This window comes from Danio aesculapii, chromosome 22 (assembly GCF_903798145.1).
Source record: "Danio aesculapii chromosome 22, fDanAes4.1, whole genome shotgun sequence".
Lineage (NCBI taxonomy): Eukaryota > Metazoa > Chordata > Actinopteri > Cypriniformes > Danionidae > Danio > Danio aesculapii.
The window spans coordinates 15,301,233-15,321,524 of record NC_079456.1 but is presented as its reverse complement, the minus strand read 5'-3'; the positions used below and the strand labels follow the sequence as shown (position 1 = coordinate 15,321,524).

At 28.7% G+C, this 20,292-nt stretch overlaps 1 protein-coding gene across 1 annotated transcript in view; it reads left to right on the top strand.

Annotated features, from left to right (window-relative positions):
* The window catches only part of lrp1ba (low density lipoprotein receptor-related protein 1Ba), a 407,482-nt gene that overhangs the window by 62,705 nt on the left and 324,485 nt on the right, over positions 1-20,292 (top strand). The window contains 2 exon segments of the mRNA XM_056448564.1: positions 2,409-2,522; positions 12,613-12,750. Of these exon segments, the coding sequence (XP_056304539.1) occupies positions 2,409-2,522; positions 12,613-12,750 (252 nt within the window).

Sequence of the window (20,292 nt, the reverse complement as noted above, 5' to 3'; positions counted from 1 at the left end):
CGCAATATTTTCGATATTTTTATTTCACTACACATAAGAGAATGATTCAAAACAACAAATCAAGGATCTCCTCTCTCATTTTTATTCTCACAAGGATACTTTTGCTTCTTCAGTACTTAAGTACTACTTTTACTTTACATTTTTTACTTTTGCTCAAGTATATTTTTGGCCACAAACGCTCCACTATCACCGCCCCAGTCTTTAATGGAAATGCGCTCACTTTTCCCAGCTTGAAAGCTTTTGTAGCGTCTCGCTTTGTGCGTTTCCAACCGCTTTTAAGCCACCGTCTGATGTAAAAAATCATGTTTGTTCCTGCTGTTTCTTCTTCTTTTTTTCGTCTTCTACTTTTTCTCTCTGGGATTGTTTACAGCCACGCAAAATAAGGACGGCAAGTAATTCAAATGGATGCTGGGATTGTTTGGGTTTTTTTTGGCCGTACGGCGCTCGTGTTATTTGGTTATTTATGAAGCACTAATGCATCATGGATAAATAAGAGCTGGCTAGGAGTAGATTGGCGTCTACTTCAGGCTATTGGTTTGTAAGGATTTGGCCGAATGAAAGAAACATCATGGGCTCTTTGAACTCTTGAGAGGAGAGCAGGTACTTGAGATTGAGCAAAATAATATAGGCAGAAATTCATATTTTCTCCATTTTAACAGTTTGGGGGAGGGGGTTTCTGAATCTTGGTAACACTTTTTTTGGAGTTTATCAATAAAAGAAACTGATAATGGAAAATACTTTTATAGCACATATTATATTTAGTTCTTTTTTGGTTTTAACACACTAATATATTGTTAAAGTCCAGAGGTGTTCTTTTATGTACTGTAAACAAACATGGAAACAACTGGATTAATGGATGTTGTGATCATGCATTGCTTAAGGTTGCTTTATGTTAAAATGATCTCTAATGTTGACTAATATAATCTTACTATCTACTGTTTCCTATATATTTTTAGGTATTGTTTTGGAAATGTGATTAATTGATTGATTGATTGATTGATTGATTATTTGATTTATTTGATGTTGTTTATTTATTTATTTGATGTTATTTATTTATTTATATATTTATGTGATTTTTTTTTTATTTGATTTATTTTATTTATTTGATGTTATTTATATATTTTCTTTTTTTAAATATTCATTTATTTATATATTCGATGTAATTGATTTATTTGATGTTATTTATTTATGAGTTATTTAAAATTTCGATTAGATTTTTTTTCATTTATTTGTTAAACTTAATTTATTATTATTATTATTATTATTATTATTATTATTATTATTATTATTATTATTATTATTATTATTACAACATATTTAACTTAATAATTATTTAATATATCTATTTTTCTTTTTATATTCCTTTTTTGGATTTAATTATTTATTAATTTGAATATTTAAGCAATCAAGACAGTTAACTATAGACTTTTTAAACTATATATGTATAGTTGATGTAATATCCTTTTTTAGTTTATTTATTTAATAATTTGAACATTTATGCATTCAAGAAGTTTATTTTATTATATTACCTAATTAATACTTAGGTTAAAAAAAATGTTAATTCTAAAATACTTTCTTTTTAAATTTATCCTAAAGTTATTTTATAATGTATTTATTTATTTATTTATTTTTATTTATTTATTTATTTATTTATTTGATGTAATTTACTTGTTTAATTTTTTATGTTATTTATTTACACATCTGATGTAATTCATTTATTTGATGTTATTTATTAATTTATTTGGTGTTATTAATTTATTTTTTATATTACTGTTTTTAGTTCATTTATTTAATAATTTAAACATTTAAGCATTCAGGACAATTAAGTGTTTTTTTATATTTTAATCAATATGAAAAAATAATTAAATGAAAAAAATATGTTAATTCTGAATTATTTTCTTTTATAATGAATGAATGAATTAATTTATTTATTTGATGTAATTTGCTTGTTTAATTTTTATGTTATTTATTTATACGTCTGATGTAATTAATTTATTTAATGTTATTTATTTATTTATTTGGTGTTATTTGTTTATTTTTTATATTCCTGTTTATTTTATTTATTTTTTATAATTTAAACATTTAAGCATTTAAACACACAAGTGTTTTTTCAATATAAAAAAATACTTATATGAAAAAAAATGTTATTTCTGAATTATTTTCTTTTTAAATTTACCCTAAGGTTATTTTACTTTTACAATTTATTTATTTTTATTTTATTTTTATTTTTTTTCTCTAGTGTAAAAAGTAAAGCCTGCGTCCTGCAGCTCAAACGCGTTGACTTCCACTCACCCACTAACATTCTCCAGTCATTTCCCTCATGCAGCATTATCATTTCTGCTGATATACATACAGTATATCTCCACACTCATCTCCTTCATGTGTGTGTGTTTCTCTCTGTGGTGAAGTGTGTGATATGGAGGAGTTTCTGTGTGCTGACGGCCTCAACTGTGTGTCTGAGAGCTGGCTGTGTGACGGAGAGATCGACTGTCCTGACGCTTCAGACGAAGCACCAGCCATCTGTGAGTCCACCGACGACACACACTTCAACATCACACTTCATTATTTCATTCATTTCAAACATTCATTGCTATTTAGACATTTATACAATATTTATGTTGTTTTTACAAATATTTATTTGAATTTGTTTTACTAGCATATAGTTAATGAAATTACACTTAATATGTTTTTGTATTTATTTATTTATTTACAAATTGAAAATAGAGTGTTTTTATTTTATGTATATAACATTTATAATGTAAAAAAATGCAGATTTATTTAATTATTTATTTTTTATTTTGTATTTATTTATTTTAATTTAATTTATTTATGTTTTAATGTTTATATACAGTGGGAGGAGGGGGTATTCAACACGTTATGTTTTTTAAAAATATTTTTTTTGAAAAAAAATTCTAAAGGACCTGTTGACATGGAATTGAACCAGATTTTGGTAAGATTTCAGCTGCTGTCTGGGCTTTCCATGCCTTTTTACTACTCCCTTTCTTCATGTGTTCAATACCTTTTTCCTGTGTCGTTTCATTTTATTACACATAATAAGCTTCGCTTTTAAACTAATTAGATTTGTTTTCTCTGCATATATGTATTTCATTGGTTGTTACCAACATTCGGTGAAAATTTAACAGCAACTTTAGAATAATGTTTTCTGAGAAAAATGGTGATGTGTTCAATACTTATTTTCCCCACTGTATGTGTTTATGACATACAATGCTTTGAAGGCAAATATTTTCTCTTTATATAATTATTTATTAGTATTCAAAAATAAAATAACAGCATTTTATTATATTACATTATGTTAGAATTCACATAAATGTGTTAGTTAAGAGAATAGTAAATTTATATTATATATATTATATTATATTATATTATATTATATTATATTATATTATATTATATTATATTATATTATATTATATTATATTATATTATATTATATTATATTAATGATTTCAATTGAATTATGTATCATATGTCCTCACAGGTCCCTAAACAATTATACACATTACCTTTTACAAAGTGTAAATTAATATGCATTAAACCTATATTTATTTATTTATTTATTTATTTATTTATACATACACTCTGACACACATTTCCTCATTGCATTACATCATTGTATGTACATATTATATATAATATTCGCCCTCATACACATCTCATAATAATTAAATGGATAAATTAATAAATAAACAAACAAACAAATTCAAAATATAAAAAATTATCACAATCTAATCAACGGTGTGTTGTTAAGTAGAAGCTTTTTTCAAAACATTTTCTGCCAAGGTCCATGTCACTTTGACTGGTGCCAGTGTTTCAAAATCCGAACAATCACGCTTCGCATTTCACAATAAATTGTTTGGATAAAAGATGTGAGGGAGCGTTAATTGAAGGAATTGTTACCTGAAGTGTTGTGCGGTTTCCACTACTCGAATGCCTCGTTTCTTTGAGGATAAAGAGACGAGAAAGCTTTTGTACGTGTGACAGGCTGAATAATTATCTTTTTTAAAATAGTACGCATGATATGTCTTTTGAAAATTCTGCGTATGCGAGATGAAATATTCCTGGCAGGCCTTTTCTGAGATCAGTGAAACTCACAGTTGAGGTCAGTTGCCTTCAGCGAAACAGGAAAAAATATATATATCTCCTTTCAGGCAATTTTATTATTACTTTTCCTGTCAGAATTTGGCAAATAAAAACCCTCTGTTCATTAATCCTGACATTCTGGCAATTACTGTGCCGATTTATAGAATTACAACATTGTAAATAGGTTATACTATAAAAAACATCAGTTTTTATATTCTAGCTCACGTTACAGAAGTTTTGCTAATGCTAATGAAATCCAGCTTCATCAAATTCTTCTTCTTCTACTTTTTCTTTTTTTTCTTCCTTCAGTTCTCAAACGTAGAAACTAGTCTAATTGATGCTAAAAATGTTCTAACCATGTTAGAAATATGCTAGTTCATGCTAAAATGTAACATTTAAGAAACATTAACTATATCTAAAAACCTGCTAGCAACATGCTAGTTTAGATTGAGAATAACAGTCGTGTTACAGATATGGTAGCAACAGGCTAGCAATATGTTAACCACTCTAGAACATATATTTAACAAACATCAACTATAAAAACATGCTAAAACATGCAAGCAACATGCTAGTTCAGATTGAGAACAACAGTCGTGTTACAGATATGGTAGCAACAGGCTAGCAATATGTTAACCACTCTAGAACATATATTTAACAAACATCAACTATAAAAACATGCTAAAACATGCAAGCGACATGCTAGTTCAGATTGAGAACAACAGTCGTGTTACAGATATGGTAGCAACAGGCTAGCAATATGTTAACCACTCTAGAACATATATTTAACAAACATCAACTATAAAAACATGCTAAAACATGCAAGCAACATGCTAGTTCAGATTGTGAATAACAATCACGTTACGTTTCTTCCTCCGGTTCTCAAACATATAAACTAAAATATGTTATTTAGTGGGCGTCGCAGCGCAGTGGGTAGCATGATCGCCTCGGCTGGGTCAGTTGGCATTTTTGTGTGGAGTTTTCATGTTCTCCCCATGTGCTTGTCGGTTTTCTCCGGGTGCTCCGGTTTCCCCTACAAGTCCAAAGACATGTGCTATAGGTGAATTGGGTAAGCTAAATTGTAGTGTATGTGTGTGAATGAGAGTGTATGGATGTTTCCTAGTGATGGGTTGCAGCTGGAAGGGCATCCGCTGCGTAAAACATATGCTGGATAAGTTGGTGCTGTGGTGACCCCTGATTAATAAAGGGAATTAATAAGCCAAAAAGAAAATGAATGAATGTATGTTATTTAGTCTAATTGCTGCTAAAAGTTGGCTAACTGTGTTAGAAATATGCTAGTTCATGCTAAAACATGACATTAAAGTAACATAAAAACATGCTAGCAACGTGCTAGTTCAGATTGAGAATAACTTTTGTGTTATAGACATGGTAGCAACATGCTAACAATATTTTAGAAATATGTTAGCAATATATTAGCTGATCTATAAAAAAATATTAGGTGATTTTGCTATTGCTAATGAAATTTTGCTTCATTAAACACCTTTTTCGTCATTTTCATTTTCGAACTAAATTTAGATGTTATTTAGTCTAATTATTTATCTAATTAATGCTAAATATGGGCTAACAGTGTTAGAAATATGGTAGTTCATGCTAAAACATTACATTGACATATGCAATATACATTAACATAGCAATATGCATGTTCATATTTAGAATAACAGTCGTGTTACATACATGATAGCAACATGCAATATGGTAACCACGCTAGAACTGCAGTATGTTAGCAACATGTTTAGCAACATGTTAATCTTTAAAACAATATAGATAACTGTGGTAGAAATAGTATGCTAATTCATGCTACCAAGTTAATTTATGGAAACACTGTTGTCAAAATTCTCATTTAGTGACAAAATTCATGATAAAATTTGTTAGGAACTGATTTTTTACATACTTTATACAATGAAAATATACATGTAAGAATGTTCATTTATTCATTTTACACAAAACAGTAGTACAACATAGTTTTATGTACAACTAAAGCTAGAAACATAACTCGTTAAACCATGCTAACAATGTACTAGTTCTGATTGAGAATCAACCAATAAAGTAGTTCATAATAGTAACATCAGCCATTTACACAGATGCTAACAACATGCTAACAGTATGTTAACCTTGCTAGAACTATGTTTACCACATTCTAACTTAACTTATAAAGCAATATGTTAACTCTGCTACAGTAGAAATGTTTTCAGCATACTAATTCGTGCAAGTTAATAATGATAACAATGTTGGCACAAACATTCTCATTCATGCTATTTCCTGGTTAAAAACAGAATTTGATCATAGAAAAATGAAATAACTTACATTTTTATGTACTTATACTTAAATATACAATGAATATTCACGTAAAATATTGATTTTTTAATTGTATTATTACAAAACAATATAGGATATGATATATATGGAGTTTGTTACATATTTTGTAGTCTTTCATTATCAGCACTTCAAATGGCAATAATTCCTTCATAATTAATGTTTAAGCGGGACTTCATCACTAATAGCCTGGTCACGCTGGATGAAGCCATCAGAGAGAGTCTGAAACAATAGAAAAGGCTGAAATAATGAGGTTACATCACCCTCGCAAATCTTCAGGTTCCTTCTTGACTTTTTGCCGCCCGGATCCTTTTGAACCTCTCTGGAGATCCAGAGGCCCTGAAACACTCACAGGATATTTTTAAACAATTCTCCTATTTGTTGAATTACAAATTCTCTTTTTACCGAGATTATGAAAGTAGAGCAGAGGCCCACTGGGAAAAGCCTTTGGGGGAAACCTGTGTATACTTCCTTTCTCCCAAAAACTCACAAGGAAGAAGAAGAAGGAAAAAAAGTAAATGAGTCGGGTGATCATTTATGAGGGAACTGAAAGTTAATGGAGGGGCTCAAAATTTGGATCATGTTGAGTTTTTAACTTTCTCCAGTATTTGTATTATTGTTAATGATACATTTACGATAAATAAAATATTACAAATATATAAATTCTAGTCATTTGGTGGTTGTTAAATATTAGCAATATTTATTTATTTATTTTTCAGTTTTTGCATTATTTCCTTTACAAAATTAATAAATAGTTTAATCTTGTCATTTCTTTTTGTTTATTTTCTTTATTTTTTACAAGAAATGCTTTCATCAGTGAGAGAAACAAATCATAAATGCATTAATTGTACTGTACTCTTCATCTTACCTAATGAAATATACTAAAATACATTTCAGAATTATTTTGTGTTTGCTTGTAATTAAAGTTATGCATTTTTTCTTTATACCAAATGCTGTTTGTATGTCAGAAATGACAGGAAATTAGAAATTTCCTGAAGAATTTCTTATTTAGTACATACATTTTTCATTTTAAAGGTAATTTGATGATGAAATCTATTATTTCTTGTTATTAATATTACTATAATACATGTCCGTAGCCACCCTGGTGAAAAGGATTGTCCTTTTATCTCAAGAAGTCACATTTTAAGCACTATTTTTCTCTGAATTAGCTTGTCAGATGGTCATCATACACTTTTTTTATATACCAAAACATTTACTAAATATTTCTAATAAAGAAATATGGAAACAAAATACTTATTTATACTTATTATTTTTAAAATACAAAATGTATCACATATATCATTAGAAAAAATAAAGGAATCTGTTAAAGTTTTAAATTGTCATTTATTAGGTAAAGAACAGACTGGCCAGCACATTCAAACATTCCTCAGTGTGAATTTGGCCATTTGAATAATAATAATAATAATAATTAAATCATAATAAAAAATTAAAATAATAGTTATTACTCCAGGTTTTTCTATCCTCTCTTGTAAAATAGTGATTTGAAAGTTCATAGATAACAAAAATAGCCCAATTAGCATTAAAATGATCTTTAATATGTTTCAAAATTACCTTTTGGTGCTTCACACCTTTTGATAAGTCATTTTTTCTTTCAAGAATAAGGTTCAAGTTTTAGAATAAAAGTTTTCTCTATTTAACAACAATGCAGTAGATCAGCAGTGAAAGATGACTTCACTTATGTCAGATTGCACTTGCTCTTAAAACCTTCCGTCAGTTATTTTTAAATTTCTGTATTTAAGTTGTTATTTTACAGTAAATTTCTGTAATTTAACGTCTGTTATTTTACAGTAAATTTCTGTTATTTAGCGGTCGTTATTTTACAGTAAATTTCTGCAATTTAATGGTTGTTATTTTACAGTAAATTTCTGTAATTTAACGTCTGTTATTTTACAGGAAATTTCTGTAATTTAACAGCCATTGTTTTACAGTAAATTTCTTTAATTTAGCGTCTGTTATTTTACAGTAAATTTCTGTAATTTAATGGTTGTTATTTTACAGTAAGCTTCTATAATTTAGCGGTTGTTATTTTACAGTAAATTTCTTTTATTTAACGGCCGTTATTTTACAGTAAATTTCTGTAATTCTTGTCCGTTATTTTACAGTAAATTTTTGTAATTTAATGGCTGCTATTTTACAGTACATTTCTGTTATTTAATGGTCGTTATTTTACAGCGAATTTCTGTAATTTAACGTCCGTTATTTTACAGAACATTTCTAAATTAACAGCAATTATTTTACAGTAAATTTTTGTAATTTAATGGCTGTTATTTTACAGTACATTTCTGTAATTTAATGTCTGTTATTTTACACTAAATTTCTGTTATTATAGGCCATTATTTTACAGTAAATTTCTGTTGTTTCATGGTCGTTATTTTACAATAAATTTCTGTAATTTAATGGCCGTTATTTGACAGTAAATTTCTGTAATTTAATGTTCATCATTTTACAGTAAATTTTTGTCATTTAATGATCAATATTTTACAATAAATTTCTGTTATTTAACAGCCGTTATTTTACAGTAAATTTCTGTTATTTAACGGCCGTTATTTTACAGCAAATTTCTGTAATTTAACGTCTGTTATTTTACAGTAAATTTCTGTAATTTAACAGCCATTGTTTTACAGTAAATTTCTTTAATTTAGCGTCTGTTATTTTACAGTAAATTTCTGTAATTTAATGGTTGTTATTTTTCAGTAAACTTCTGTAATTTAGCGGTTGTTATTTTACAGTAAATTTCTGTAATTTAACGGTTATTTTACAGTAAATTTCTGTAATTTAACGTCTGTTATTTTACAGTAAATTTCTTTTATTTAACGGCCGTTATTTTACAGTAAATTTCTGCAATTCTTGTCTGTTATTTTACTGTAAATTTTTGTCATTTAATGGCTGTTATTTTACAGTACATTTCCGTTATTTAATGGTCGTTATTTTACAGCGAATTTCTGTAATTTAACGTCCGTTATTTTACAGTACATTTCTAAATTAACAGCAATTATTTTACAGTAAATTTTTGTAATTTAATGGCTGTTGTTTTACAGTACATTTCTGTAATTTAATGTCTGTTATTTTACACTAAATTTCTGTTATTATAGGCCATTATTTTACAGTAAATTTCTGTTGTTTCATGGTCGTTATTTTACAATAAATTTCTGTAATTTAATGGCCGTTATTTGACAGTAAATTTCTGTAATTTAATGTTCATCATTTTACAGTAAATTTTTGTCATTTAATGATCAATATTTTACAATAAATTTCTATTATTTAACAGCCGTTGTTTTACAGTAAATTTTTGTAATTTAACATCCATTATTTTACAGTAAATTTCTGAAATTTAACATCCATTATTTTACAGTAAATTTCTGAAATTTAAAGGTTGTTATTTTACAATAAATTTCTGTAATTTAATGTCTGTTATTTTACAGTAAATTTCTGTTATTTAATGGCCAATATTTTACGTTTTATTTTCAGCACCCCAGCTGCCGGAAAAAAAAACGTAAAATAGTGGATTTGTTTTTACAGTATATCTTGCCTGTCAAAAATTACCATATAATTAATCATTGAAATTCACTATGCACATAGAAAAAAGAAAGAACTCTACAAATTGTGTGTTCTTCTCAGTTTGTCTTTTTGTGTCTAAAGTGAATGTTTTTATGTTATTATGTTTCTTCAGCATGAATATGTACACCAATAGGATACGTTCAAACAATTCCCCTATTTGTCGAATTACGTCTTGTCTCTTTTTACCGAGATTCTAAAAGTAGAGCAGAGGCCCATTGGGAAAAGCCTTTGGGGGAAAACCTGTGTATACACTGCTTTTCTCCAAAAAAAATAAAAATAAAAGGAAAAGCGGGGTTAACATTTATGGGGAAATTGAAAGTTAAGGAGACAGACGTACTGTAGGCCAACACTTCTGGAAGCTGGACGGCCATCAATATTGCCGTTTTGGCAGTGATACTTATCCCTCGCGACACCCTAGAAATGTCACACCGTCCACAATCAAGAGATTCGCCAGAGACTGAAATCTCCAGTGCTTAAGAGACATATTTAGGAGAAACTGTGCTGGGAGTTGAATATTAAAATAGCTTTGCTCATCACATTTATACACACAACACCCTTGTGAATGCAGTTAAGGAGGATGAGGCTCCAGTTTATGGCTTTTATTAGTATTTATGATGCATAAAGTGTGGAAACAAGAGCTTGGATGGTTTTATTCGTTCATCTGTTTTGTTTTTAGCAGCTTTGTGTCATATTTGGTTTGTTTCGTTGTTATTTCTGGTGTCAGAATCTAGCCGGCAGTCTTATTGTGCGTGGTATTGTGTATTTAAATAAGTGTTTTAAATCAGTAATAATGGGAGTGTTTTGGAGATCAGCATGCACTTGTGTGTTCTTATATAAATAGAGTTGCGACAGCAAATTCACATACTATAGAATGAACTTTGCAAATATTTATAGACATTTTGTCATTGTCTCCATCTAAAGATAACAATTAGATATACTGGAACTGGAAAAGCACACAAATCTTTGGCGAATAAAGCACTGTTTACATGCAATGATTCAAAGACAACGAAATTGTCGCTTCCAAATTCCAAGTGAAAATTATGAGCCCTCAGAGTTTATTTTATTTATTTTTTTATATTTCCCAAATTATATTTAACAGAGCAAGGCATTTTTTCCACTGTAAATCCTATAATATTTTTTCTTCTGGAAAAAAGTCTTATTTGTTTGATTTCAGATAGGATAAAAGCAGTAAAAAAAAAAAAAACATTTTAAGGTCAATATTATTAGCCCCTTTAATTATTATGTATTGCTTAGCATAGATCATTGAATCATATTAAACCGTTAGCATCTCACTCTAAAATTACCAAAGAGTTTCTGTAATTTTCTAATTTAAAGCTTATATGTTTCTTGATGAATTTGTGGCAGTTATTTTATTAGAATTTTTATTATTATTTTTATATAATTACTTCTTTAAAACAAAAAACATTTTTAAATAATTTGGTAAATGTGTTTCTCCATAATAGTTTATACACATTCTTTTTTTAGCGGATACATATTTAATCATCTCAGTTGTGTGTTTATGCTATTTTCTTAATTTATGCACATCTTGTAATTTCCATTATGCCTTTTTAATTTTGCGATATTCCTAAATACCCATAACAATAGGTTAATGGAAACATAACTACTGTATATAGTATAATCATCATTAATATTTGATGTGTATAATATTTATATTTTACTTAATTTTTTTAGTTTCTCACAAATACCATCATTACCGTTGCAATTTATTTAATATAATCTGTTATTTATCACTTCTTGTTAATTTTATACAGATTTCTTTTGCAGTTTCTATGTAAAATTGTTTCAACGACAAACCCAAATCCCTTCATGCATGTTTTCTTATGAATGAAAAGCACACTTAATCTTTTTATCGAAAAAAGGCATTATCTTCGCACATCATTACCGCCTGAAAGTATATTAAAAATTCACAACATTCACAAAGTCTGCTTGAAGTTTGATCAATGGCAACTTTTTTTTTTTCCTATGGTGCATGATAAATGTTTAAGGCGCTTCAGGTGAATAGGGTAACAAAGTTAATAAAGTATTATCATCATATACTTCCCTAACTGATTGACTGCATAAAGAATCTTTTTTGCATTACACGTATTCTAAAATGTTGTATTCAAATATGCAGATAAGGCATTATTTAATGAAGTATGTGCTAATTCGCATACATTTGTATCACTAAAACCTTAGAATTATTAGTTTATGTGATCTTTTTTAATCATGATTCATAAAATACTTTGAACAGCCAGGAAATAAATACATTTTTAAAACTTTTTATAGAATAAAATTTGTATCTCTCTATAAAACCTTTAGAATACAGATATAATAAAAAACAAATGTGCAGTTTGGTGTTTGGAAAGCTGCTGAAGTTGAGATTCATAACTCATTTTGGGAAAACAACCTTTATAATTGAAATCTACAAACACAAATCCATCAAGTGTAACAAAAGAACATTTAAAAGTGTATTTTGGATGTTCACTTTACATTACGCTAAAAAAAAATTTACCAAAAAGTAAAAAAAAAACATGGTTTTTGCCTGCAGCATTCTTGCCTTAATATAAATAAAATGAGTATGTCTATGTTTGTGTTCTCCAGGTTTGCGGCAGGTAAAAGTTCGATGTCCTGTTAATCACATCCAGTGTCTCGGGACCCGCAGATGTGTTCATTTCAGTAAACTCTGCGATGGAGTTCGAGACTGTGAGGACGGATACGACGAGGGTGTTCACTGCCGCGGTGAGCTCTCATCTATTTCACATCTAAGACCAAATGGATTTGCATTGTGTTTACATTGTATTTGTAAGTGCTGTGTTTAGTGCTGTGTTACGTTTTTTTTTTACATTATATGCTGCTCATATACACCAGGATTCCCTAGTAGAAGAGATCAGCTCAACTTTCATAGATAGATAGGACTTTTAGCTTAGCTTAGCATAGATCATTGAATTTTTTTAATATCACTATGCCTGCTTCAGCCATGGTACAGCAGCAAAGTTTCTTGATTATTATGCCAGAAAGTGAGTATACTGTAGTTCCCAGGCATGTTGTTCTTGAAAATAGCAACCTTTTATTTTTCATCGAAACTCAAGTTGCACAATGTAACTACAAAAGAGTCAGGATATAAATTGAAAATTATCAAATGCTTTTTTTTTTGACATTTTTGAGTGAGATGCTAATGGTCTAATCCAATTCAAAGGTCTATGTTAAGCTAAACTAAATGTGACTATAGCTTAAGAAAAATGATTTACGGTAGAGTGTTTCTTTAATATGTAACACTAAACAAAATGAATGATTATCATAATTTTTTATCATGATTTACAGTAGAAGCCCACTAAAATCAAATTAATTTAACTATATGGTTTATATCCCCAGAATCTTGTCAGGCATATGTTGGACAAAAACCATTTGATGGTGTTTAAAAATAGAACCCCAAAACAGTATATATGTGCAAACCAAATTACTTTCAACACTTTTATTCAGGGAAGTCCTTAAGTGTCAGTAAACGTAATTATAATGTTACACTTTTTTCATTATTGATAAACAGTTATTATAAATTGTAATACTATTTAATTTAAATCAAATAAATACAGACTTAAAAAAATATGTTTTAAAGTAGTAGACGTTAAAGGTGTTTTTGTAAATGAATATATATATATATATATATATATATATATATATATATATATATATATATATATATATATATATATATACTTCTTGTCTTGTCCATTTTTAATCCATTCTCTGACCTTTTTAATTAAGATTTTTTATGTAAATCTTTTAGATACAAGTATTAAAGTTCAAAACAAGTAATTTTCATTGCTTATTTTCAACATATTTTTCAGTTCAGAAAGTTTTTAGTGAATTCTTTCATCTTAAAAAATAAAAAGATGATCCTTTAATTAATCAAATGATAAGTTTAAGTTTATTCATATAATTATGAAACTTTCTCTTTTTCCCAGTTTTTATTATTACATGCATGCACAAAAAAATATTAAATTATGATTATTGGAGTGTTTTACATATTTTTTTCAGTCTTTCTAATTCAAGGTTTAATTCATGTTTAATTCAACAAATTTTTTTGTGAAGTGTACTGTCAATTTGAGTTACAAATTAGTATAAATAACCAAAAAATACCCCTTGATTGCTTATTTAAAGAGCTTTGAAAAAAGAATGAAAATTAGAACACCATAAAAACGAATAAACTAAGATTATTGGAGTGTGTTTTTCAAGCTATTTTAGTCGTTCTACTTCCAGTGTTTTTATTTATTATAATGTGAAGTTAACTAGCAATTTCTGAGTGTTTTTTGTGTCACAGCTGTCGGTAATGACTTTGACCTTTAAAATTTATATTTACAGTCTCATCTTCTTGCCAAATAAAAAAACATATAATATAATATAATATAATATAATATAATATAATATAATATAATATAATATAATATAATATAATATAATATAATATAATATAATATAATATAATTCCTCATTTTTGTAAATACATTTAAAGAGTTTATCCATTAACAAATTGAGAAAATGTGAAACATTTTATTTCCTTTTACTTTATTTTATTATTTTATTGTTATTTTAATTTAAATTGTTTTTGAATGATATAAAATGAAAGATTTAGTTTTTGTAATCATTCATTTATTGGCTCTGATTATTTGAAAAGTTTGCTCCAAAAATCTATTTTTCTTTATAGTTTTTTTCATCGGTTCTCTGACCATTTAATTATAATTATAATATAAATAATTAAGTTGGAGATTTTTATGTGCTCTCAACACTGTTATGTAGTCATTTTTGCTGCTTTCTGTGAACTCTTTCATCCTAAAAGATCATTTTTAATTGTTCAAATAATTATTTAGTAAAATAATTAGGATAAACCCTTTAAATGCAGATGTGGTTTGAATAGATTTTATAGTTTTCAGTGATGCACATTCACTGTAAAAAAAATAAATAAATAATAATAATAATAATAATAATAATAATAATAATAATAATAATAATATAGCAGTGTGTTTTACAAGATATTTCTTCTTTCATTCTACTTGAAATGTTTATCTTCATTTCAACAACATACCTCATGCATTTTCCATTCCTTGTAATGTCTAAATTAAAAAAATGTAAAAAATTATTTTAACCATTAATATTAAATTCTAAAATAATAAAAAAAATTAAAAATAAATTAATTAAAAAACACTAATTATTTCTTTATTTTAGGAGCATTTGACAAAATTGAACCCATGACAAATCAAGTAAAACTGAAAAATGTAGTTTCCTAAGTGAACTTTTGAATGTAGATATAAAATAAATAATTTTAAAAAACCATCCATTTGTTCCACTCATTATTAGATGAAATTTAATTGGATGGATGGCAAAATCCCTTTTTTCTTGACCTTTTTTTAATCAATTTTCTAAGCAACTTTTTATAATAGGGCATTATTTCCTGTAAAAAGATTATTGGACTACATTTTACAATATACTTCAGTTGTTCATGTTTAACTCATTTAACCTGATGTGAAATTTACAAGCAATTCCTTGCACCAGCTGCAGGTCAAGACTTTGACCTTTTCTGATCAAATTTCATCTTAAAAACAAAGCCATTATTTCCTCATTTTAAGACCGTTTGACAGATTTTAAACCAACAACAAATCTGAATCCAGCTCCACTCGAGATAAGCTTAATGTAATAATGGGCTTCAGCAAAAAAAAAAAAAAGCAATTATCGTTTCTTCACATGATGAAGTGAGGATTGCGGAAAGGGAAACAACAAGAGAGGTTTATATGGAAACCACAGCTAAAACATTACGATTTGATGTATTGCAACCTGGCGTTTTTACTGTTGACACACATGAGTTACATCGCTCACGTCTAGAAAATGCGTGTATTTGGTTACGAGCGTAATAATTTAACATATGGAGTTATTCATCATCCTCACCCTCAGCTGAACCGCTGGTAAGATGTTAGCGCTCGTAAGCCAAGCTTTTTTTGTAGGAAACTTGCGCATTTACATTTTATGTTTCGTTTCAATCTTAGTCTTGGTTGGGTTTCAAAGTAAATAAAATTTGGTGGCGTGGAAAAGACGAGGGATGGAAATACAAGCTCGGGCCGCTTTGTTCCACCGCGGACCGGTTTCCAATTGCTCTCCGCGCACCTGTCATAACTGAGCATTCATAATTTACATTATCAGTCCGCAGAGCAGATATCAACTCTCTCTCCTGGAGGTATTCGAATCTGGGACAGATAGAGGGAGAAAATGAGAGAGAAAGAGCTTTATTGGAGGCAGACTCACACTTTTCTTTGTCAGGAAAGTTAAGACAAACTAGCCTTATGGGTTAAAGATAATGCGAAACTAGCATTGACCTCCATTTAAATGCCTAATAAATGTCTGTAGTTGGATTGCGTTGCGTAATTTTGACCTGTCCTTCATTTTTTGTGGCTGTGGATTAGTTTAGAATAGTGAAACATTCAATAAGAAGTTATAAAAGTGCCTAACATATCAATTTTATACCTTTAAATTAGTGTTTGTTTACATAATTCTAACAATTAATCATCACATTTTTTTTTGTTGTGCTTGGAGGGTAAGATTTTAGCCTGTTGTCTTTTAAATATATGCTAAACCATTAGCATTTTAATTAGCTGCCTGTTTAAAACATAATTTGTTAACATGCATCTTGTTTTAGCCATACCAGATTTATTTTAGCCATTTAAAGCTATGTTAGGTTGATATAAACTGTTCGCGTTCATTTGTTATTCAACTTCAACTTCTGTTATTCAGCTTATTATTTTGAAATCTTGTTCCTGCTAATGTATGTAATCGTTACCATTATGCTAAAGCTTGTTATATTATCTTGTTCAGCTAAATCAGTTTTCTTTTAAGAAGTTAAAGCTACACTGTAAAAAACGGCAGCTGTGGTTGCCAGTTTTTCACCGTTAAAAATATGGTACAAACTGTAAAAGTAATTTCTCATTTTTACAGTAAACTACCATATTAATTTATAGAGGTATGTCTGTATTTTGAATTACTAACATCTGTACATCTTTTGATACACAGATAAACATGTTAACAGCCATATGCAGGTGGTGATGAGAAAGTTACATAATGAACCAATGCTCATCACAAACAACTTTTCCCACAAACAGAAAAGTGTGTCATTCACACAGCTACTAAACACCAGTATGGTAACACGCATAAAATTAAAGTCATGACATAAACATTGTTTATCAACATTTGATGTAACATACATTTCTAATGTACATAACTGATGGGGAAACAACTAAAAATAATGTAATGGTCAATAATAGTAATGTCAAGAAATAGCATTAAAGTGATGTGCCATGCATGGAATTCTGGGAAAGTCAATTTACAGTTATTCACCGTATAAATTAAGAAAACATACTGTTAACCAGGTTACGGATTTTTACTGTAGCATTTTAACAGTTTTTTTACCATTGAAATCACGGCCATTTTTACAGTGTATGTTAGGTTGAGATCTTTAAAATTATGCTAACGTTAGCGTTTTCATTCAGTACCTTTTGAAAAAGAAGCTTGTAATTTTTATATCTTGTTCTTGCTAATAATGTATTTAATCATGTTACCATTATGCTAGAGCTTAATATCTTATCTTGTTTAGCTAAATCAGTTTGATTTTAAGAAGTCAAAGCTATGTGAGGTTGAGATCTTTAGCATTATTGTAATGTTAGCATTTTCATTCAGTACCTTTTAAAAAGAAGCTTGTTATTTTGATATCTTGTTCTTGCTAATAATGTATTTAATTATGTTACCATTATGCTAAGCTTGTTATCTTGTTCAGCTAAATTTTAAGTAGTTGGGTTAGGTTAAGATCTTTTAATTTTTGCTAAACTGTTAGCATTTTTATTTAGTACCTTATGAAAATGTTATTTTGACATCGTTGTTCTAGTTAATAATGTATTTAATTGTTATCATGCTAAAGCTTGTTATCATAAATGTTAGGTTGAAACCTTTAACGTTTATGCTAAACTGTTAGCATTTTCATTCAGTAACTTTTGAAAAACATTGCTGGTTATCGTGATATTTTGATTCTTGCTAATCGAAAATGTTTTTAATCATGTTATCATCATTCTAAGGCTTGTTAAAGTGTTATCTTGCTTTAGCTAAACCAGTTTTATTTTAAACTGCATAAAAATATTTACATTTATGCTACATCATTAGCATTTTCATTCGGTCCCTTATTTTCTTTATGCTAAAGCTCATTTTTTTTGTTGTTGTAGGCAAAACCAGCTTTATTTTATCCAGTTAAAGTTATGCCAAAGAAATACTGTAGCTGTTAGGTTGAGATCCTAAAATTGATGCTAAATGATTAGCATTTTCATTCAGTACCTTTTCTTTATGCTAAAGCTCATGTTTGTTTGTTCTAGCGAAACCAACTTTATTTTAACCAGTTAAAGCCATGCTAAAGAAATATACATACTGTATCTGTTAGGTTGAGATCTTAAAATTGGATGCTAAATCATTAGCATTTTCATTCAGTACCTTTTTTATGCCAAAGCTCAGGTTTGTTCTAATGAAACCAGCTTTATTTTAAACAGTTAAAGCTATGCTAGAGAAATATACTGTAGCTGTTAGGTTGAGATCTTAAAATAGATGCTAACCGTGTTGTCATATCTTGAATTTCATGATATCCTGTTCTTGTTGATCAGAAATGTTTCTCATGTTATCATTATTGCTAAGGCTAAACTGGCTAAACTGCCTACTATCTTCGAGCATATGCTAATCCATCAGTTCCTGCTCAAAAGCAGTTAGAAGTCAGTTAGCATTTGTTTTAGCTTTGCCTTGTTGATTATTGTTACTCTTTGTTGCTGAAAAAGTAAGCATTTAATGTAACATAGGTGGTAAAAAGAGAACATTGTGTAATTTTTGAGGTGCTGCCAGTGTGGAAAAGTAAAATGTGTAGCTAAATGAATAAAAAGTACAGTGAAAAACTTTAATATTAGCGCTTTTTCATCTCCCACGAAAATGAGAGAAATTCAAGAGCTACAAAATACTTGGTCTCATTTGGTAATATCTCGTTACACATCTTTTAAAGCTTCGTAAACACAGTTTCATGTTTTATTTATCATTGTTAATGAGTTCAGATTAGCTTGATACATTCAGCCCAATGGAAACTTGTGTTTCTACATTCATTAAACCAAGTAAAACAGATATTTGACATCCACTCGAGTGGCTAACTAACCTTGACAAAGTAGTTTTAGATTCTCTTTTATTTGGTTCTGAGGAGAGAAAAAACTAAACAAAAATAAAAAAGCGAGCGAGCAGCATTGGGACCGCTGCCTTTGGATCGCTGTGTGTTATTTTGAAACTCTTTCTTGGCTATTTTTTCTGGTTGTGTGGGGATTTGTTTTGTCATTGAGGAATGGAGCTTGCCTTCAGGTGACCACGGCTATTCACTAGAGACTAAAGACTAGAGAATAAAGAGATTTTCAGCCCCGTGTGTGAGTGTGTGTTTCAGCGCGACCGCTTATCTTCGCGTTTCCCCACTGTTTTGGTCCTTCCTCACACAGATTATATTTAGATCATTGGGGCCTGATAAGGACTTTATATCTTCTTTTTATATTATTATTACTCAGACGTGTCTGACTGAGTGACTGTAGACGTGTGAAATGAATAACTTAACAAAGACGGCATAGAGCGCTGGAGAAGATAACAGAATTGAGACAAAAAAGAGAGTCACACATTTAATTAACTTCCCCGAAAACACACACAGGAAAGAGCAGGAATGATTTTCTTGATTTGTCATGTATATTCTCGGTTTGTTGCACATCAGAAGAAGGTACCGGTTTCTGTACTAAAAATCACACCTTTGAAGGCCCCTCATTCCCACAATGCAATTCATGCTAGTGCTTCACTACACTTAATACAAAAAGACTGAAGAAAACTAGCCATGAGTACCTACAGAAAAATATGGTTTGTTATCATGTTATCTTGTCTTAACACTTAACAGCTTCATTCATACTTCACTCATCAATGTAGCTTAGATAATTAAAATTGCTTTAACCAGTCACTGCTAAGCTGAGCAAAGATGCTAAGCTGTTAGCTCTCTATTTTCATATACAGTTGAAGTCAGAATTATTAGCCCCCTTTGAATTTGTTTTTCTTTTTTTTTATAATTTCCCAAGTGATGTTTAACAGAGCAAGGAAATTTTCACAGTATGTCTGAGAATATTTATATATATATATATATATATATATATATATATATATATATATATATATATATATATATAGATTATATATATATAT